Genomic DNA, 23448 nt, shown 5'->3' with positions numbered 1-23448 from the left:
ACTCTGGCGTGGCCAGATATACACAATTGGTGCATTGTGCTTTTTGGCACTATTTTCATTAAAATCTTTAAAAAAATAATATCTCTGGTTTTACTGACAGAATTATCGCTGTTTTGTTCTTGTTTTATTTATTAAAAAATACACTTTTTACTCTGTTTTTTTAAATCTGTTGTAAGATCCTTTTGTGATGTGGTACTGTTTGAAATGTTGCATAAATACTTTACACCTTTCCTCCGATCTTAGCCTGACTGCTGTATGCCAAGCTACTTGAGGTAGCACAGGATAATTTAAAGTTTGCTTGTCACTTCACCCTGAGAAGAACTGTACACAGACATTTTTGGGCTGTTTTTTCAGTGGCTTATATTTTTGGGGGTGGAGGGTCTATGGTTGATAACATAGTTTGTGTGAAAAAATGTTCTCTCATGTTTTTTCTCCTACATGACTTTGCATCCCTGTGCACCTTCCCTTTCCACCTCTCTCAAATTAACTTCACTCATACGATTTTTCCTCTGGCACTACAAAATAACTATTCCTGAATAACCACAAGGTATGTAGGTGTCAAGTTTTGAGAACACAGGAATGATACATGCACTCTGAATTAGTCTCCACTTATACCGAAAACACCAGCTCATTAAGTATCACCGTGCAAGAGGTCCAGTAATATTGTTTGACATCATATAGTGCAAATCCACCATCATAACCCTACTCTGGGCAGTGCTAGCAAAGAGAGATCTTGGAGCGCCCCATCCCACAGCAGAATATGCACCAAGGATTTAAGCTGATTAAAGAATTCCTTTGTTGTCCAGGCCAGAATGTACTGGAGAACATTGAGAAATATTTTGAAAATTATCATTTTATAAAGGGCAACCCTACCCATAAGTGATAGAGGGATTTTCCTCAAGTGCCACAAATCCTTACGTAAATGGAACAGTGCCAGTAAATTCCTTTTCAAGAAGAGATCTCTATGACTGGTGGGGAAAATAGCTAAATAGGGAAAGCCCAAAAGGGTAACCTCAAGCAAACATGATATAGTCCTTCAATTAGAAGAGGGGAAGCACTGATTTTGACCAGTTTATGTGAAGGCAGGAGGTTGCCCAAAGTCCTTCAGAACCTCCAGGAGTCTGCTTATGGATGCCACAAGGTTCAGTACATACAGCAAAATGTCATCTGCATAGACGGATCTCCTATCTCCCTATCCCAGAGCTCATTCATCCCTCTGATCAGGGTGTTCTACTTGATCCAGAATGGAAGAGGTTCTATTGTTGAGCAAAATCTAAAGGAGAGAGAAAAGATGCCTGCCTTGTGCCTTTTATTAATGGAAAAGAAAGAGATAATATTCCCCAGGCTTCGTGTACACCCAGGGCTCCCATGGAAGGAATTCTAAACCCATGCCCCATTTACCTGAGAACCATGAGCATAATGGGCCATTGGAGCCAGTCAGATGCATTTCGGCATTCAGAAAGAGGAGCACTATTGGTTTCTCTAATCTCTTAAAATATTCCTAACAGTAGAGTAGTTGGTGCAGATAGACTCTCACAGATCCTTGGGGTATGAAACCTGACTGACAAGGAAGGATCAAGAAGGCAAACAGTCGAAAATACACAATTTGAAAGAATATTTGCCAGTATTTTTGTTTCAGTATTAAGCAACAAGATGGACATATATATAATGCACACTTGTATACTGGTTTCCCAGTCTTGTAAATTAGCACAATCGTAGCATCTCTTAGTTCACCATGTAGGTAATCCTTCTCCTTAGCAGAAAGAAATGCTGCAAAATTGCCCCCTCAAACCTGTCTTAGAACTTTCTAAATAACTGAGCAGGGAGATCATTGGGTCCCACTTCTATTGTTTTATTACCTTGGAAAAGTCTTCCTCTGTGATCACTACTTCCAGCTCCCCTTCCATCACAACAGACAATCTAGGGATCAGCAGTATATCTACAAACCGTGGTCTGTTGACAACTGTGTGTCACATAGCTTGGTGGCTTTCTCCCTACTACCACAGCCTATCTCTTACCCTCCCACTGAATCGTTATCCACATCATCCTTTAACACTCTGATCAACCAGAGATCCTTATTTCATTTTGATAACTAGGCAAAAAGCTTTACTACCTTTATCTGTCATCTTATACAACCCTCTGTTTACTCGAGTACTAAACTCTGTCCATGTCTTCAAGTAGGGATATATATTCCTTTCTTCTAATCTTCCAGCTGCATTCAGTGTCCGGACACTGGGGCCAACACACACCCTTCCCGTGTAAGACACTGCTCCTCCAACTAATTCCATAATCAGAGATCTTGGATATAGACTGGCCATCGTGTACCATGTTGTAGGTCTCCCAGAGTATTCAGTCGGCTCTCAAGGGATCAGAGTTGTCTTCAAAATAGATGTTCATTGCAATGGGATACCATATACTCATCTTTAAGTGTCCAAGCTTTCAACTGTATTGGAGACTCAGGCATGCCTTGATAAAAGCAGTGAGATGAGTTGAGAGTGACTCAAAATACCTCTCAATAAATGTTCCATATCACTTAGTCTGGGAAACATTATAACTGCATATAACAAATAGTCTGGTCTTGAGAAGACTTTGTGGCACTTAAAAGGAAAACGGATACTTTAAATGCCAGACATCCACCAAGCCAGATCGTCATGGTGAAACACCGCACATTTATATAACTCTCTATCCCCTATATCTTGGGCTTGAGCTGTCAATGCTATTATGCATAACAAGATTCATTTTCAATCATTTATCAAATCAGAGTGTGGGAGCTGAAGGAGTAAAGTGCCCTTCCCTTCCAAAGTCAGAGTCAGAAACTCTTGAAGAAGACATACTTAGACAATTCATCGCAAGTGCTCATCACCACTGCATAGGTGTTGCTGCTTTGTCCAGCATTCACCCTATTTTGACGAATCGACACTCCCGTGCTGCCGCCCATTTTGCTTCATCTGAGGGGTGAGATGAGACCATTTGCCTATGCTGAGTAATGCTGTTGGGACTGGTCATCTTTCAGCTTATGTAGGCTGGAGTGCCCCTTTGAGCACCATTCTCATTCTCTGGCAGACCAGGAACTAGGAAAGTTGCCTGGCTCATGCTCGAGGCTGAGGATTCTGCTTGCATTTCCTACTGCTGGGCCATGGTTGCTGTTGTTGATGCTACAACCCGACTTTGACTATGGTTCCTGGTAGCCCCTACCTTGGAGGTTGTTGCTGGCAGCAGGTCCTCCACCTTTTGTGATGAGAAAGAAAATACGATTGGAACCATGGATGGCCCTATAAGGAGCCCTATGAGATAACATTCCATTTCCTTCCTGTCCGTGAGCATGTTGCAAAGACATCCTTTATCCAATTTCCTGCTGGAGCCTTGGTGCTACGGAACACTGACCCTTGACCCAGTGTGCTGTGCTTTTGTCATAAGGTGGCAGTAGCAGAAGGAGTCATGTACTGTGATAGTGGTAGAGGCTTTGTGACTCCACATATGGTCCGCTAGCGATTGATGATGAAGTATCCTGTATTAGTATATAGATCACACTGTGTGATGCCATTGCCTCGCCTCCTAGGGTGCTGTCATCCACTGCATATAGAGAACACTACTGGAACCATAAAACTCCTAGTGCTTGAGATACCCATGTCATTGAGTATTCCATAGTTTGACTGAGTAAGGCCTCTCAACTTTACGTAACGCATTTGCCATTAATCCCTTTCCAGCCTCAGCGCCTGGTGCTACTGTTTTGAGAGTTGGTGGGCATATAGCTATTTTGACTGCCAACGGCTGGTTAGACTTCCTAACCTTGTGGTCTCTCTATGGTCTGATTCTGATAATTGAATGGATTTGAAGTGACTAAATCATGATAAGTTGAGGCTGTCAATTGATCAGAGCCAACGCATCCACATACAAATGTCCTCGAAGAAGGAAATTAGTGCCCTATAGACACATGATCATAGATAGATTAGAAAGATCAAGAATTCAAGACTCAGGCCCTCATTACGAGGCTGGTGGTCATTAGACCACCAGCCTCGCAGCGGCAGTCTTACTGCAGCGGACCTGGTGGTAAAGACCGTCGCATTACAAGTTGCCGAAGCCAAACCGCCACAATGCCGCCTGGCCTGCTGGTGCGGTTTCACCGAAGCGCCCGGCATTGAGCTCCTCCAGGCCAGTGGCAGGCCGGACAGACGGATTACGAGGCTGCAGACTGCCACGCTTTCTGTGGCGGTCACTCCGCCACAAAAACCCTGGTGGTCATGCACCCAGTGAAAGGAATCCCCATTCACACACATGTCCCCACACATCCATGCACCCTCCCACGCATCCACACACCTCCATGCACCCTCCCACCCATCCACACACTTGCAAACACCCCCCACCAAACCGCACATATCCATGCAAACACCCCCACCCACTCTCACATTGACATACACACACACCCACTTGCACTCACACATACTCACCCCCCTCCGTATTCATACACACTCCCACCCCCTCTGTATTCATGCACACCCCCTCCACGCACACATATATTCACACACTCCTCCCTCCGCATACGCACACTTGCACACACACACCCTCATCAGCACACTTACACACAGACATCCTTATCCGCACACTTGCACACAGACACCCCCACTCACTCGCACACTTGCACACATGCCCTCCCACTCACATGCATCCCAATACACACACCTACTTACTCACACCCCAACACCCCCCTCCCCTGCCCATACATGCAGACACACACCCCCAACCACAGTTATACATCCAGACCCCCCACTCGCTCGCTCACAACCACGCACTCAGATACCCCCCCACCCCTTTGCATACAAACACACTTGCACCCCAACACACCCCACTCCCCTCTGCATACATAAAGACACACACACAGCCTCCACGTACACATACACACAAACATGCACACCCATTCAGGCACGCATACACGCACACACCACCCCCATGCACTCAACACCCCCACCAACCACCTTTTTGGACAATCAACTTACCTTTTCCGGCGAGGTGGTCGTCTGGGAGGGTATGGGTTCTGGCGTTATCCACCACCAGCACAGAACAGCTGACTGGACTCCGCCACGCCTTATTACATATCTAATATGGCAGGTGGTGTCTTGTTGCCGTGGCTGTGCTGGTGGTGGAACCGCCTCTTCAACTCAGTCGGCCTGGCTGACATAAATGGGCGGAAGTCCAAACAGGTCTCCTAATATGGCGGTCAATGGACCACCAGCACTGGCGATCTGTTGACTGCAACGGCTTCAGCGATCTGCTTAAAAGACCGCCGAAGTCGTAATGAGGCCCTCAGTTGCCACAGTGGTTGTGACTCAGGAAATAGCTGACATACATGCTGAGATTATAAAGCTGGAACGTAGAGTGTATGTTTTGGAAGGTGAGCAGACAGGGATGAGTCATGCCCTGACTGATATAGTCCCTAATTCAATTCCCAGCAAAGCAAGTTGTGCGACATTAAAGGCCGATCAAGGAATAACACATACGCCTCCTGCGTTTGCTGGAAGTGAACAGGGATGCCCACATAGAACTTTACATTAAAAACGTGATGCATCATACTTATGGCCCGCATCCCTTGTCGGGTTTCGTCACTACAATAATCGCGATAGGATTCTCCTTGCAACACCGGAGACCAGAGAGCTTTCACTGCAAGGGGACAGAATGTGTGTTTTTTTTATTCATTTCTTTTCGTACACTAAAAGATTCGTAATCGATACAGTGAGTTGAAGAAACCTGTCAGTTAAACATACCGTTGTTGATAGGGCATGTCCGTAAATCGACTTGAAAGACTGGCCACAGTAGGCCGTTGGTTTATTCACTGTCCTTTGGTGCATATTATAATTGGCGTTGCTTGATCCGCATCCCACCGCTTAACTCCTCTGACGTGTTCGTATTTTTCCAGTGGCTTTGAGCCACGTATGCTACTAGTATCTCTTGTTAACCTGGCCCTGCTGTTGAGCCAATAGGCTTCCCCTCATCCTTGCGGTGACTTTATGAGTGGGTGCAGCTGTCAGGTGACACACCAGTGAATCAGAATAGAATTTACACATTCTGTCATTTTTGTAGGAATATGTAGTGCAATGGTGCTCTTTTTTTTTTTTTTTTAAATAGTTCCCTATATGTGTTTGATGACTTGGGTGGGGGTAGGATTAGCAGGGGTGTAATTATGTTGAATTAATATGTGCGTGTATCCCTGGCAAGCAGGTTGTGGGTTATATTGGCTCGACTTGAGTCCTGCATGGTTCGATGCCTTTTGTTTTGTTAGGTTTACATCTTATGTCACACTTAAGTTTCTGTCCCATAATGTGAAGGAGGCCTATATCTGAAAGGCGAGAGGGTTGGGACTGCCTATTTACAGCAGACGTGCTTGCGGAGTGTGAGACAGGCTGAACTAATAATTAATCTATAAACTGAATCCACGCCTGCAACGCTAAACTGTAATGATGCACAACTTTTAAAGGTTTCATCTGTATGTTTTTAAAACCGTTTCCCCTTCTGAGGAATTTGATTGGAATAATTAATGTGACGTCATATTTTTTTTTCTTTTTCTTTTTTCCAGGCTGTAAAACACAAATACACAGTTGCATTCCGTGAACCAGACACATGGTGGAAGTATAAACCAAAGGAACTTGAAAGGTAAAACTGCAAAATCTCTCCAACTGTTACTTTTAAAGTTCTTGTCAATTTACACAGTGTCTTATACAATCAACTACGTTAGAATTTACATTCACAATTAAATTGCACTTTTATTCGCTCTGTTTTTTTAAAATCTTTTTATTGCTATTTTTTTAAACAAACATTTTAACTTGCCACAAGGATGCAGTACTTTCTTTGTCTGCCCGATTGTGGTACACGGCGTACAATACCGCATTACAGTCTGTGTTACATTAGGTGAAAGAAGTTAAAGCGGCGATTTTCTAAACAGGTGGATGGAAGATATTCAGAAATATGTTGCAACAGTACAACTTCCACACATTTTCGTCTGTGCATTGTATAGGTGTATTAGTAAAACTGTCTGTGCATATGTAATGGTTATTTCAATTGAAAATATGTTGTCTGTAATGGCAGTGTGCTACCACACGATGAATACTCCGCTCTACACCCCTCTAAATCATTGCACTCTACTCTGCACTACTCCATTTTGCACCATTCCACGCCACTCCACTCTACACCACTGCACTCTACGCCACTTCATGCTACGCCTCTCTACTCTACCCTGTACCACTCTACTCTGTGCCAATGCACTCTTCACCATTTTACGCTACCCCACTGCAGTCTTTGCAGTGCACTCTATGCCACTCTGCAACACTCCACTTTACGCCAGTGCGCTCTATGCCAATACCCTCTATACCAATGCACTTTACTCTGTAGGACTCAACTCTATGCCCCTGCACTCTGTGCCAATCCACTGTATTCCACTCTAATCTACTCTGCACCACTGCACTCTGTATCACTTTACACTATTCGCAACTGCACTCTACCCTGCACCACTCCACGCCACTTCACTCTACTGTGAAACGATCTACTCTATTTCTAGTGTAGTGACAATCTACTCTGTCACTGTACTCTATGCCACCATACTCCACTCTGCACCACTCCACGCTTTGCCACTTCACTCTGTGCCATTGCACTTTACACCGCTGCACACCCCACTACTGCACTCTACTCTGCATAAGTGTATTCTACGCCACTGCTCTCTATGCCACTCTGCACTCTGACACACTTGCAATACTGCTCTCTCTGCCACTGAACTCTTCGCCAGTCTACTTTGCACTACTCCACGCTACTCTGCGCTACTCCACTCTACAGCCCTGCACTCTGCGCAGTACACTTTACTCTAAACCACTCTATGCTACTGTACTCTGCACCACTCTACGCCAGTGCACTTTATGCCACTCAACTCTGCTCTGCACTCTACTCCACTACATTCTACTCTGCGCTATTCTACTTTAAGCCACTTAACCCTGCTCAACTCTGCTACTCTAATCTGCACCGCTATACTCTGCAACACTTTACACTGTCCACTCTATGCCACTCCAGTGTATGGTACTCAGGGTGACTCCACACTATGCCACTCCAATACACAACAGTCTGCCACTCCAAAGCACTCTGCCACTCTTTGCCATGCCACTCTATGACACACTACTCTTTGTCATTCCACTCTGCTCACTCTACTCTTCACCATTCTACTCTGCAGCACTCTACTCTTTGTCATTCCACACTATGGCACTCAGATCTTTGTCATTCCACTCTGTGGCACTCTACTCTCCGCCATTCCACTCTGCTGCACTGTACTCCATGTTTCACCATTCCACTCCTCTGCACTCTAATACACTCTTCGCACTCTGTGGCACTCTACACCACTCTTGGCCATTCATCTTTGAGGCACTCTACTCTGCTCTTTGCCATTCCACTCTGCAGCGTTCTACTCTGCTCTTGGCCATTCCCCTCAGCGGCACTCTACTCCACTCTTTGCCATTCCCCTCTATGGCACTCAGTGCCACTCTCCTCTATGCCACTAAATTTTAGCCATGCAGAACAGCAGCAAGGCTGGTGTACAACATGGCTAAAACACATTGGCAAAGTCAGTAGATCTTGCATAGGCAAGACCTATTGGCTTTGCCAATGCCTGTTGTAAATTCGTACTATGAGAGTCTCTCTCCAAGAATCAATTAGATCACACATGAAGGCTGCTCTCAAGACATTTGTAACTAATGGATCCCAGAAATCTTTGTTGTGTTTTAACAGGTCTATTGTAACCCCATTGGGGCCTGTCGCCTTCCCACTACCGGCGCTCAAAATAGCTTTAGTGACAGACACTAGATCTACGAGTTCAGATAACCAGCGCTCATTAATGGTTTGGGGCGCTTACCCTATATCCTTGAGGTGCACCCCCTTTCATTGTTTATATTAAAAAATGAGGGAGAAGTGATCAATCCTTTCCTGTTCTGGGATATGACACTCGATATTGGTAACTAAACTTTCCGAGAGAAAAAAGGGCGGTTTGCCATTTCCCAAAAAAGGCAACTATCTTTCAAGCAGGCCGCTTTCTCAAGGCCAGTCCCATGCCTTAGATCTAATTTCTTCTTTCTTTTCTAAATGACTCGCTTATAAGTATTTCTCGCTTCCCTAATGTCAACACTATTACGTAGGGTCTTATTAGTGTCCATTTTGAGGGCTTTGAGACCTGCAGTGCAGTCGGGGCTGAATCATGAATGAACGAGACGCTCTTTTGGCGGCTTGTTTGTATAATAGTAATAGTATTTATATAGCGCTTCCTACCCCTGACGAGGAATGAGATAAATCTACAAATTCCTGTGAAGCTGCCCCAGATTTTGTCAGGATCAGCGTTCAGAGAGAGACAGCAGGCAGTGTCAGTAGAGGCCTCAGTAACCAACTTGTTAAAAACTTTGGTTGGGTCAGTGGTGCCCCAGCTTAATCGAACCCCTTTATTTGCAGAGTAACTGTCTGCGAGCTTAATCTTGCCTAATGAACCAGAATGAAGGGAAATTAAAAACCATAACATAATATGGTTGTGATCGCTGTGAGGAAGGAGGCACACCCCATGGCACACAAGATTCTGTTCCAGATCCCTCGATAAAAGAACATTGCGCTACCTTTACCTCTCCCTGTAAAAGTGGAAGGGTTTTTATGCCCTGAACCTGATCTTCCAAAGAAAAGGTCAAATTGTGGGTTAAAACGATCTGGTTCAGAGCTTCGCCAAAGTCCAACGTACACAGTGGCTGTTGTCAGCCCCTTGATCATTAGAAAACCCTCGTATGCGATTCCCACTGTAGGTGCATTTAGTGATGCTAAAATCGCCCGCCAATACAATTGATTTTCCTGTGTATGCAGACATTTTGAAACTGACTTCCCCAACTCTTGGATGATACATGAAGGTTGTGTAGAGAAAAAATACAATAAAAATGTATTAACACTATATTAAACAATTTTGGTAATCTGGGGTTTAAGATTTGATAACATGGTCTAGATACTTGATTGTTGACCTTCAGATTTCTAATAATACGTGACACGAAAATGTCTAAACCCCCCTTTCCTCTTCAAGCAACTGACAGGGTTGCATCAAAACATTAAGATTTGAACATATTTATAGGAATAGAGTCAAAAGTCCAGGTCTCCTGGCATTATATTATATCAAAATTCTAATGAATGCCCATCAGTCCTCATTGTAAAGATCCAGGTGGATCCCCGCTATGTTCTAGGATAAAATATGCATACCTTGCCCGCATGAGGAGGTAAGGTACAGATTAATATTGGCCACAAGGTCTGCTGCCACAACAACATAGTCTCTCTCCCCTGGTTTCTTCATTAATCGGAAGGCAGGATCTGGGTGATGTAGTCCAACCCCAGCAAGTACGGTTGCTTGGTAGGGCAAAACAGAGTCTGTGGCCTGTAAATGAGGTACCCTGTATTTCTGTTATTTGTGCAGTCCTCAGGCAATCTGGGCCAAGGCACGCAGAGGAGCACCCAGGATCTCCGAAAAGGCTCAGCAGGCAAGTGGGAATGTGTGCTACCAGAGCATGAAGGCCGCGGCGTAGAGGCACAGCCCAGGGAATGAGTAGTGAGGGCTCCAACGCACCCTGCACGCTCTTAACAAAGAACCGCCAAGTCTGTCAAACGTAAAAAAACGCTCTCCCAAGATAGATCTGCAGAATTTTACCGCACCTGCTTCAAAAGGCTAGTCCTCCACTCTCAGTTCCCCAGCCCAATCCGATGGCCGAGAGGTCACCAGCACATTGTCGGGGGAGCCTGCAGTTGTCAGAATTAGCCAGTGTGGTATGGGATTGCAGTCGGGCATCCTCATTACCCTCAACAGCAAAGGGCGGAACACTCAGGGCCTTGCCATACCACAAACAGCAATGCCAAGACCCTTAACCACAAGGTGAGGTGATGAGGGCACAATGGGGTCTCAGAATGACAGAAATAGGGGTCACTCCTTTGCGTTGGCCTTGAGCAATTGCTTGATGACATTAGTTGTCGGTCTGTTGTAGGGGGAATTGTGGAATTCAGGGTCACCGACCCTGGAGTCCTTTTGGATTACGTCCGCAATTTTGGGTGCCACGGTCATGCACCCCTCTTAGTTGTATTGTTAATGAGAAGAAAAGTTGTTATTGTGCTGGTGACTTTGATTTTTTATGAATTTCTACTCTGAACAGTCAAGTTCGATAAGCCCTTCACTGCATCTAGCGAGATCTACAGATATCTGCCAGCATAAACAGTTCTTTATTTATTACTACACAACATTTTTTTTTAGAGGATCGTCTGACCAGAATGGTGGCTGCATAGAGACCCAGGCTTCAGAGCTCCAGGACCAATTTTGTTCTCTTTTGCATTGCAAGGGAACTGTCACCAGTCTGCATCAGAAAACCTCCAGAGGAATCTACTCAGAGGACAGGGTGCGAAAATCCTAACAACTGGATGCACAGAACTCTTTAATGGAAGCAGTATGTTCTGAGGTCCTTTAGGTCATATTAACTTCCTGAACATATCAAGACCCATCAGCAGCCATTTTAGTGAAGAGAAAGCACTTCAGCCCATTCAGTCAAGTGCAAGGTAGGAAAATGTACGATACATGGAAAACAGCAACTCTGCCCAATATTGGACATGTATGGAAAGGATAGGATCACCTTTCTTTGGACATAAGACTAATGGTATTTGCAAAATCAAGGAGGTTCAATAATATCAGACTAGGCAGAGATTTATGGCCCCAAAAAAGTTTACCTTTATTGTCTTTTACAACATTAAAACACTTTAAGGTGTCAGGTTTCCACATTAAATACCATATCCACATAAGACCTAAATCCGCGATCCTGGGTTCTGTCATTGGTTGGGTGGGGAGAGGGATCATCAGAGCTAAGAGTTAATATAGTAGAAAGGGTGTTGGACGTTGCTTCAGGTTTAAGTTGGATGTTAAAAAAGCATGAGGGATCAGCCATAAGTCAGGTGCAGAGAGTTCAGCCTTTTAGGAGGGGAAGCTAGTACAGTACAATAGACAATGGTTAAGTTGATCTGTCTGAAAATTAGGTACCTTTAATTACTTTCACCGAATACATTGACTGCAAACAAATCAGTTCAGAATGAGACATGGTTTTTCCTATGCAACACATTGCCTCTACCAGAATGAAGATCAGAAGATGGCAATAATGTTCTTCAGAAATCTCTGTAGCACATACCCATATGAAAAGAGACCCTCCATGGGGTTTTTGGTCTGCTGAAAGTGGGTTTGCAGGGGGAGTGAGTGATACTAGTCAATGTCTGTGTTTCCAATTTGTGGAGCGAGCATCAAATTGGGAAGAGACTTCAGTCGTGCAGAGCTTAGAGGAGATGAGTTTAAGTGATCCAGCACACTGAATGCAAATTTAAAATAGTGTTTTGTTTTTTCTTGAGTGCACATATGCCTGGTATTAGACTATGGAACACTGTGGTCCTTTCTAGCTTAAGATACTAAGGCATAAAAGAATCAGATATTGAGGATTTTCCTGAATTTCAGTAACTATAATGGCACAAATGTTAATGGGAAGTGAGTTCTGCAGCAAATGAACCAAGATGAAGAAGCTTTGGCCTCTGTAACACTGGTTCTTGAATGGTGGAATTTTGAGAAGATGTAGGTAGGGTGACCTGAGGAAGCAAGATTCCTTGTTGAGCTAATGAACGGTGTGAGCATTGCCGCAGGTGGCAATTTGTATATTGCATAAGAGAGGCATGGCCATATGGTTCTGAATCACCTCTAGATGATGTAGCAGGAATGTGTGCGGTTCTAAATGGATGGAGTTGCTCTATTGAAGACAGGAAACAGCAAAACAGGCAGATGTTTATCCTCGAAGGTGGAAAAAAAGGCTCAACGTAGAAGGATAAGGACAACATTGACAGAACAAACCAAGAAGAGATGACCAATTAGGCTTAATTCAATCAGGCTTATTCCATGGTTGAAGTTAGAGAATAGGTTTCGTACCAGGTCCTATGGTTACAGGCCAGAATTATTCAATCCAGAGTTTAGTAGTACCCAGTAACAGCTCTGCTCCCTTCAGAATTTAGCTTCAGACACTGACTACTCATTTAATCCCAGACATGTCGCATACAAAGTTGAAAATGTTCTACCGAAGACCTAAAGGGCAGAAGTTGGATGTCAATGTACAAGAAGTAGAAGAAGTCAAAAGAATAAATGAGCTTGACTAGAGGCTCAATATTGGGGTAGAATACATAGGGGGAAAGGGGTCGAAACCAATGGGGCCCAAATTTAAAATAGTGTTTTGTTTTTTCTTGAGTGCACATATGCCTGGTATTAGACTATGGAACACTGTGGTCCTTTCTAGCTTAAGATACTAAGGCATAAAAGAATCAGATATTGAGGATTTTCCTGAATTTCAGTAACTATAATGGCACAAATGTTAATGGGAAGTGAGTTCTGCAGCAAATGAACCAAGATGAAGAAGCTTTGGCCTCTGTAACACTGGTTCTTGAATGGTGGAATTTTGAGAAGATGTAGGTAGGGTGACCTGAGGAAGCAAGATTCCTTGTTGAGCTAATGAACGGTGTGAGCATTGCCGCAGGTGGCAATTTGTATATTGCATAAGAGAGGCATGGCCATATGGTTCTGAATCACCTCTAGATGATGTAGCAGGAATGTGTGCGGTTCTAAATGGATGGAGTTGCTCTATTGAAGACAGGAAACAGCAAAACAGGCAGATGTTTATCCTCGAAGGTGGAAAAAAAGGCTCAACGTAGAAGGATAAGGACAACATTGACAGAACAAACCAAGAAGAGATGACCAATTAGGCTTAATTCAATCAGGCTTATTCCATGGTTGAAGTTAGAGAATAGGTTTCGTACCAGGTCCTATGGTTACAGGCCAGAATTATTCAATCCAGAGTTTAGTAGTACCCAGTAACAGCTCTGCTCCCTTCAGAATTTAGCTTCAGACACTGACTACTCATTTAATCCCAGACATGTCGCATACAAAGTTGAAAATGTTCTACCGAAGACCTAAAGGGCAGAAGTTGGATGTCAATGTACAAGAAGTAGAAGAAGTCAAAAGAATAAATGAGCTTGACTAGAGGCTCAATATTGGGGTAGAATACATAGGGGGAAAGGGGTCGAAACCAATGGGGCCCAAAGCTAAGGAGGTAAAGGCACCAACGTGAAGGTGCTTTAGAAAACCAAAGAAATATTGGTGCCTTAGAAAACCAAAGAAACCTTTTGAACTGATCTGGCAAACAGGTGAATTAAACATTAAGAGAAATCCATTGATTCCAATATCTTGCCACATTATGATATGGGTTTGGTGGTTGACAGTGCCTAATGCCACTGACAGGCCCAATGTGATCATAATGTTGACACTGCCATCTCCATTACCACTCATAAGTTGTCCAAGACAGATATAAACACTAGCTGTGCATCGTCCAGAACGGAAGACAGTCATTGTATCTTAAAGGCAGTCTGTTAGTTTGCAAATTCTTTTAATTGGGAAGCCACATGGCCTTCCAAGTGTTAGGCTTCAGCAGGAATCATCAAGAGCCTTATTTTTTAAAATAAGAGGAATAAATGGTTTACGCAAGATTGGTTGAATGAATTGAAGATGCCCTTGACCTTACGAGAAATTAGAGGAGAAATAGACAAAGATGATGATTACACTTAACCTGCTTGCAAATGTTTTGTTGACCCCCTTCGGCTTGAGGTGGTTCAGGCTGCGATAGTCCAAATATCCAGGAACAAGATGCCAGACGCAGATGGCCTGCCAGTCGAGTATTATGCCACCTTTTTTGTGCACCTAACCCAGCCACTACTGAATGTATTCAGTGAAGCTCAGACTAGAGGTCAGCTCCTGGATTCCCAATGCGAGGCACTAATAGTGGTCTTGCCCAAGCCTGGGATGTGATAGACTGGACGTGGGTTTGTACAGACCACTATGCCTCCTTAACCTTGACTGCAGGGTATTGGACAGGGTTCTTACGACTAGGCTTCTCCCTTTGATAAGTATGTTAATTCATGAGGCTCAATCAGGATTCATTCCGGGACACAGCACTTAACATCAGATGTCTTCTGTGAATCCTCCATGATACTCCAAGGGCCGAGTATGGTAGGGTGGCAGTCTCCCCCTTAGTTGGGACTTCCTACTTGCGACCCTACATCACATGGGTTTGTCCGGGATTTGTGAAATGGATCCACACCCTGTACTCAAGCCCTCCAGCCAAAGTCAAAACGGGCCATCTGATATCCGGAGCCTTTTCAAAAGGCAGATGCACCAGGCAGGGGTGTCTACTCTCTCCAGTGCTGTTCCTGATAGCTATGAAACCTCTTGACTGTTGTTTGTGCCTCTATGCCCAGCGATGGGGGGTCTGTGAACTTAATACTTACCACATTTTATCCCTTTCCGCTGATGACGCATGGATATTCCTATGTAACCGAGGGGCCTCATTGCCAAAATTGATAGCCTTATTGGATACCTTTGGCACCTTGTCAGGCCTTCTGGTAAATTGAAAAAGTCTTGTCTGTTCCCCCTTGCACAGGTTGCAGCCCAATTCAGGGTTGCGCGGCCGAATCATTGCCTACAATGGTGTAATGACTCTTTCAAGTATATGGAGATACATATATACCCTTCCAATGATGAACTTAAGGAGGGAAACCTGGGATGAGCTTTGTGTTCCATACGTGCATGGTTTTCTTTTGGGTGTTCCCCACCACATTCACCGATGGGGAGGGTAGCGATAACCAAGATGCTTATACTTCCCAGGTTGCAGTACTACTTTGCTGCCCAACTGATCTTGCTCCCCAGGATCTTTTTCCATGAATTAAACAGGATGCTATTAGATTTGCTGTGAGGTAAGGACTAACGCCATGTGGCATTGGCTGTGACACAGTGACCGCTCATCGAAGGGGACTGAGCATGCCTAACCTTGAGCTCCACTACACTGCCCTTTGTTCTGGCTTAGTGACACTCCAAGTGCAGAAAGAATGTACAGGTGTACACAATTGGGCTCAACCAGCATGTACACCTGGTTGAAAGAATGCATGCACCCTTTTCTTAAAGGATCTAGCCTGATGAATATAGTCCGTGTGTGCTTGCGCGATTGGCCCATGGTACGACATTGGTCCTACATTACTCCCCCTTGATACCAGTGGCTCAGGTGCTGGCTGGTGATACCTTAACCGTGGACTACCACATGACCCCATGGACCATGGTTGAGCTGGTAAAGGTTGGGGTCTTCATGACCTACGAGGACATCATGGATACTTACTCCATGGGGCTAGGGCATTTCCTGATGTACCACACCATTCTTCAACTGGTGCTTGACACCTGGAAAGCAGGTGATGCAGAACTACTGCGATCGGCCACCCTCCATGCACTACTGCTCTGGGCTAGCCAGAGGCGTGCCTTTTCTCAGTTATATGACACCTTAAACATAAATGCCTCCATGGGATTGTCAAGTGTACTCGACAGCTGAAATGCAGTCCTCCCACAACCACTGAACCCAAAAATGTGGACGCATGCCCTTCAGCAAGTGAAGGAAGTTTCTTGTAACCCCAGATTCCGTTTCACCCCATTCAGTTATCTCCATCAGACATATTAGCCCCCCAGTGCCTCAAATGTATGTTTCTGATGGATACAACTACCTGTGGATTCCTCACCTTATGAATTCGTCCTTGCGCCAGCATCTGATGGAAAGTCTTCTTCCTAGCTGTCCACGTCGACGAGGACGTCATAATGGCACGGCTTCACGTGACTCCGTCTGACGTCAACGTGCCAATAAGAGGTCCTCGTCGGCGTTCTGACGTCAGTTTTCCTTTTTTCCGTGTCTTCGACGCCAACGGTTTTTCTTCCTGGCTCGTTGTTTACTGTTGCGTCTTTTGGTGGTTACAATGTCGCCTCCAAAGAAGTGCAGTTTCAAGCCATGTAGAGAGTGTGGGGGTCAGATGTCAGTGACTGTATTTGGTGTCTTAGTTCTGAGCATGATGTTGAAGGATGTTCATCGTGCCAGAGTATGAACCCTAAGGCTTTAAAAGAGCGTGAGGCGAAGCTTTTTCTAGCGAAAGAAGAAGGGCCATAAGAGGGATTCCTCCCATGCTTCACCAAAAAAGCATAAGAAGCGGCGCAGTCATGACTCTCGGCGCCGTCATGACTCTCGGCACCGGTCGGAGCGGAGCCGGTCGAGGTCTCGGTCTTCTCGACGCCAGAAGACATGGGAGATGAGCCCTACTGTGACGCCTCAGCCCAGGAGTCCGGAGTTGTCGCTGGCGCCGTCTGTCTTTGAGGTTGCTCATCATAGCCCTCAATTTTCACCAGCGTCGAGGGAGCCTGATGTACAGCAGTCCTCGACTCAGCAGTACCCTGCTTTCCAGGCTCCTGGGGCGGATCCGGCTGCATTTTTTAATGCAATGTATGCCGTTTTTAATCTATGGCCCCTGCTGGTGCACCGGCGGGTCCCACGGGGCCATTGGCATTTGATTTGGGCTCTCCGGCACTGTATAAAGCGGCTCCATTCATGCCCTTTTGTCCAGCGGATGTCGGATAGGCGCCGAGGGTATCTCCTTCTGGGAGTTCACCACCTGTGACGGTGGCTCCACCATCGCGTCAGCCGACGCCATCACCGCGCCATTCAACGTCGATGATGTCTCCTTCCAGACCAGCTCCATCGCCTTCCTGCCAACCAACTCCGCGGAGGTCATCGTTGGACTCCGTGTCGGCACCGGTGCCGGCGCCGGGTGAGGCCAAAAGTCAACCATCTCTTCCTGGGCCTTTCCGAGGTTTGAAGTCTTCGGCGTCGATGGATTCTTTGTCGACGCCGGCTTTGGAGATTCATCTTCAGTCTCGGAGGAAGGCTTTAAGACTTTTGGAGGAGGAAGAATACAGACAGCTGGAGGAAGGTGAGATTGAGCCTTTGGATGAATTCCAAGGTCTGGCCACTGCAAGTGGGCTGGATACTTCCCCGGAGTGGGACATTGCGTCTCCGGGGGAGTTTACAGAAGAGGCCGCATCCTTCCATACGGTGGTAATGAAGGCAGCAGAGTTTCTGGACTTGCCTTTGTCTGTGGCGGAGGTGAAAACTAACCTGCTCACAGAGGTGTTGCATCCTTCGGCGTCCAGTGCTGATCCTTTGCTGCCTTTCAATGAGGCTTTAACTGAGCCTATATTGGACTTGTGGAGGAAGCCAGTTACGACTCCTGCAGTGAACAGGGCAGTGGCGAGGAGACATAGAGGCGCACCAGGAGATCCGGTTTTCCTGTCACAACATCCGACTCCTGAAAGTTTAGTAGTCCAGGCGTCTTGCTCCGCAAAGTCTGCTCCTGGAGCATTCCCTTGAGTCCCAACTGATAGGGAATCCAAGAGGATGGAGCAGTCTTCGAAGAAGATCTTTTCATCCTGTTGTATGGCGCTCAAGGCTACTAATTCAACCTGTGTGCTGGGCAGGTATGTCCACGCCCTTATGGACTCCGCTAAAGAGATGGCCAAGGATCTGCCACAGGAGATGCAAAAGTCATTTGGGTCTCTTTTTATGGATGCGCAGGCAGCTGCACAGCAAATAATACAGTCTGGCCTGGACACGTCTGATTCGGTAGTCAGGACCATGGGAACATCTGTGGCTACTAGGAGGCATGCCGGTTAAGGTCCTCTGGATTTTCACCAGACGTTCAATCCACATTAATGGATCTACCATTCGATGGAGAAAAGCTCTTTGGAGACAAGGCAGATTCTGCCCTTGAACGGTTTAAGGACTGTCGGGCAACAGCTAAGTCTTTGGGCTTACAGACTTCTGCTGCAGCATCTTATAGACCCTTTCGCAGGTTTAGGGGGTTTACACGTGGCTCTGCCTTTCGGAGGTCCCAATACTTGGCCCAGCAACCTGCCAATCCGCCCTATCGTGCCTTTAGAGGGCGGGGTAGGGGTAGAACTAGAGGGCCAGCCCAGCAGCCTTCATCTTCATCCTCCTCCTCCGGTGGACAACAGCAGAAGCAGCCCTAGTTTTCCCTACTGTATTGTCCATACTTCTCCTGTAGGGGGAAGATTGAGTCTTTTTCTCCAAAAGTGGGAGTCGATTACAATGGACTCGTGGGTGTTAAGAATTGTGGAAAAAGGTTATGCTCTCCCCTTTCAGGAGTCCCCTCCTCCCTTTCCCCCCGTCCCTCATTTTGTTCAGAAGACCATCTTCTGTTGTTACAACAGGAGGTCATGACCATGTTGTCAAAAGGCGCAATAGAGTTGGTGCCGTTGCAGGAAAGGGGTCAGGGGTGTTATTCAAGATATTTCCTGATTCCCAAAGTGGACGGTCGCCTAAGACCGATTCTAGACTTGAGGATTTTGAATTTGTTCCTCAAACAGGAGAAATTCAAAATGCTGACCCTAGCGCAGGTACTATTGGCGTTGAACGAAGGAGACTGGATGGTGTCTGTCGACTTGCAGGATGCGTACTTTCATATTCCAATAATCAAGTCGCACAGGAAGTATCTCCGGTTTGTGGTTGGGACGCAACACTACCAGTTTGCGGTCCTTCCGTTTGGACTTACTTCAGCACCTCAGGTTTTTACGAAGGTGATGGCAGTTGTTGCAGCACATCTCAGAAGGAGGGAAGTAGCGGTTTTTCCCTACCTGGACGATTGGTTGATCAAAGCCAAGACTCTGGAGCTTGTGTTGTCTCATCTGCGAATGACAACTCAGTTGTTGTTCGATCTGGGTTTTTCAGTAAATGTATCCAAATCTCACCTGGAGCCCTCTCAACGCCTCCTGTTTATAGGGGCAGTACTGGACACAACATTGTTTCGGGCCTACCCCCCGCCTCAGCGGGTTCGGGACATTCCGGCACTGATTCCAGTGTTTCAAATTGGAGCAAGGTCTTACGCCTGCTAGGTCTGTTTGCTTCTTGCATTCTGTTGGTCACTCACGCTCGCTGGCATATGAGGGCTCTTCAGAGGTGCCTCCGCAGGCAGTGGTTCCAGCACAAAGGAGATCTCGGGGATTCAATAAAGATCTCCAGGGACGCTGTAGCGGATCTTCATTGGTGGACAGTGGACGGCAACCTTTCCCAAGGAAAACCGTTTTCACTACCACCTCCTGTGGCCACAGTAATATTGGATGCTTCAACTCTAGGGTGGGGAGCTCATCTGGGGGACCTGGAGATCAAGGGTCATTGGTCTCCAGCGGAACAGATGTTGCAAATCAATCTGTTGGAATTGCGGGCGATACGTTTGGCGCTCAAGGCCTTCCTCCCTTCCCTTCGCGGTCAGTCAGTTCAGATCCTGACAGACAACACTACTGCGATGTGGTATATAAACAAGCAGGGAGGTGTAGGGTCGTACCTTCTCTGCAGAGAGGCTCTGCGACTCTGGTCCTGGGCACAGGACCATCAGATTTGCTTGATAGCGAATCATTTGGCCAGAGCACTGAATGTACGTGCGGGTGTTCTCAGTCGTCACTTCTCAGTAGATCACGAGTGGCGTCTCCATCCGGACCTGGTCCTCTACATCTTCGGGATGTGGGGTACGCCTCAGGTGGATCTATTCACCACTCGGGAGAACGCGCACTTTCCATTTTTCTGCAGCCTCCAGTATCCGTTGCAAGGAGCGTTGGGGGATGCGTTTCAGATGTCCTGGAGCGGCCAGTTGCTTTACGCGTTTCCCCCCATACCCTTGATTCCTTGGGTTCTGAGGAAGGTTCTACAAGACCGGGCCCAAGTCATCTTGGTGGCTCCGGACTGGCCGAGAAGGGTATGGTATACAGACCTGCTTCAACTCTCTCAGTGCCCTCCGCTCCGTCTCCCGCTCAGGGCAGACCTCCTCTCGCAGTCGCAGGGGCAGGTTCTACACCCCCACCTCCAGAGCCTGCACCTTCATGCCTGGAGATTGAATGGGGCAACCTGAGTTCCTTTTCTCTCCCACCGGATGTAGTGGGTGTTATTCTACCGTCCAGGCGACACTCCACTAAATCCATTTATGCCGGTAGGTGGGCAAAATTTGTGGTTTGGTGCGGAGAGAATCAAAAAGATCCCTTAAAGGCCCACCTTTCAGATATTCTTTTGTTTGCTCTTGATTTAGCAAGGAAAGGCTGTACGGTAGCTACGGTTAAAGGTTATTTGGCGGCTTTGTCGGCTTTTCTTTGCCTTCCGGACCAGCCTTCTTTATTTAAATCTCCAATTGTAAATAGGTTCATTAAGGGTTTAGTTAATAAGTTTCCTCCCACGCCCTTTCTCATGCCTCAGTGGGACTTGAATCTGGTTTTGACATTTCTGATGGGTTCGCCTTTCGAGCCTATGCATTCATGCCCGCTGAGATACTTGGTCTTAAAGACTGTTTTCCTGATTGCAATTACTTCTGCTAGGAGGGTTGGGGAGCTTCAAGTCCTTTCTGTTAAACCTCCTTTTACCATGTTTTTCCCTGATAAAGTGGTGTTGAAAACCAGGGCGGCTTTTCTGCCAAAAGTTGTCACTCCTTTTCATATAGGGCAGTCTATACCCTTCCCTCGTTCTACCCTCCTCCCCAACCCTCTAAGGATGAAGAGAGGCTCCATCGGTTGGACCCTAAGAGGGCGCTGAGTTTCTACCTTGAGAGGACAAAAGACTTTTGTCTGGATGATCAGCTGTTCGTAGGGTATGTTGGACAGCGGAAGGGCAGAGCGGTCCAGAAATGAACAATCTCCAGGTGGGTCATCCTATGTATAAAAGTTTGTTACTCTCTGGCTAAGAAAGTTCCTCCTGAAGGTATCAGGGCCCATTCTACTAGGGCTAAGTCCGCTTCTTCCGCCCTAGCGAGAGGAGTTCCATTAGTGGACATTTGTAAAGCGGCAACTTGGGCGTCCCTCCATACCTTCGTAAAACATTATTGTTTGGACTCTGAAGTGAGGAGGGACGGTCATTTTGCTCGCTCGGTATTACAAGATTTCTTGGTGTAATCAGGCGGGCACCCACCACCGAGTGCAGTACGGCTTGGGGACTCTATTCATAAGGTGAGGAATTCACAGGTAGTTGTATCCATCAGAAGAACTAGTTACTTACCTTCGGTAAAGCTTTTTCTGATGGATACAGTAGCTACCTGTGGATTCCTCACAGTCCCTCCTGCCTCCCCGTTGCCTGCCTGATTTCACAGTTATCTTGCAAATGGTTGATTTTTGTTTATCTGGAGATATGATTATATATATATATATATATATATATATATATATATATATATATATATGTTTTTCTATATTTATGTAAATATATGCGTTTAATGGTAAATGTTATTGTGTATATATATTTTTCTTTACGGTTTTTGATGGGTCGGTTCTCACCTGTTCGCCTCAAAGGCACGTAAAAAATGAGGTGAAACTGACGTCAGAACGCCGACGAGAACCTCCTATTGGCACATTAACGTCAGACGGAGTCACGTGAAGCCGTGCCATTATGATGTCCTCGTCGACGTGGAAAGCTAGGAAGAAGACTTTCCGTCGGATGCTGGCGCAAGGACAAATTCATAAGGTGAGGAATCCACAGGTAGTTAGTGTATCCACCAGAAAAAGCGTTACTGAAGGTAAGTAACTTGTTCTTCCTGCAACAATGCCAGAATGTCTGCATTGTGGATTATTGGAAGCAGGCTTCTATCACGTGGTGTTGGAATGTCTTCCCTGCAGTACACTTGGGAGGAGATAACAGCTACAATGGCGGACCTGGCAGATCACTCGCTATCTCCCACTCCTGAATACTGTCTTTTTGGACTGCGCACAAAAGCCAAAGGGGACAAACACCTGCATAGGTTTATTGATCTAGCGTTTGTGCTGTTCAAAAGGGGAATAGCGATGCAATGGAAAGCACATGCAACACCCGATTCCTCCAAATGGCTCCAAACTTTTTTGCAATGGGAGCTAAAGGACAGATGCCTAGCCCACACAGGCCGTGAGACATGGGACATGTTTGTAGTGAACATTGAAGCCAAGAAAAACACCTGACCGCCCTGAAGGAGCAGCTCTATATTATTTCCACGCTGGCGTACATATGCAACAGCTAATGCCCAAGCAGGGCAGCTCAGACTTTGCTCATTGCAGTGGTTAGCCCTTGATATTGATTTCGCACAAGGGATACTGAAACTCGTCTGTCTTTATACCACTGCTGTTACTTTCAATTCCTTTCCATGGTGGTGCTAACCCTGCCCCCCGTCCCACCAAACACACGACTACATTCAGGATTCCCTCCTCCCTTAATCGCCCAAGACATGGTCACACATTTTATATACACCTTTGATTTGATTCCTTTATTTGGAATGACTTAAGTACATTGTGCATGCAATTATCCCTATTTATGTAATCTGATTATTGTTTCCCCAAGATATGGAATTCTCCCTTCCCTTTCCTCCTGCTCCCATACCTCTTTGGCTTAGTCCCTCCCCCCAACCAAGAAGCATCAGTTGAAAAGCTACCACAGTATGTGCGATAGGCCCTTCCTCCCTCCCCCCATATAC

General features: G+C 46.0%; 1 protein-coding gene across 2 annotated transcripts in view; it reads left to right on the top strand.

The window, feature by feature from the left end:
* N4BP2 (NEDD4 binding protein 2) overlaps positions 1–23448 on the top strand; it is a 1101392-nt gene that overhangs the window by 330506 nt on the left and 747438 nt on the right. For both annotated transcript variants that reach the window (XM_069202011.1, XM_069202014.1), the window contains exon 6: positions 6569–6645. In XM_069202011.1, coding sequence (XP_069058112.1) covers positions 6569–6645 — 77 coding nt within the window. The remainder of the gene's footprint in view (positions 1–6568; positions 6646–23448) is intronic.

This window comes from Pleurodeles waltl, chromosome 1_2 (genome assembly GCF_031143425.1).
Source record: "Pleurodeles waltl isolate 20211129_DDA chromosome 1_2, aPleWal1.hap1.20221129, whole genome shotgun sequence".
Lineage (NCBI taxonomy): Eukaryota > Metazoa > Chordata > Amphibia > Caudata > Salamandridae > Pleurodeles > Pleurodeles waltl.
This window is presented reverse-complemented; position numbering and strand designations above follow the sequence as displayed.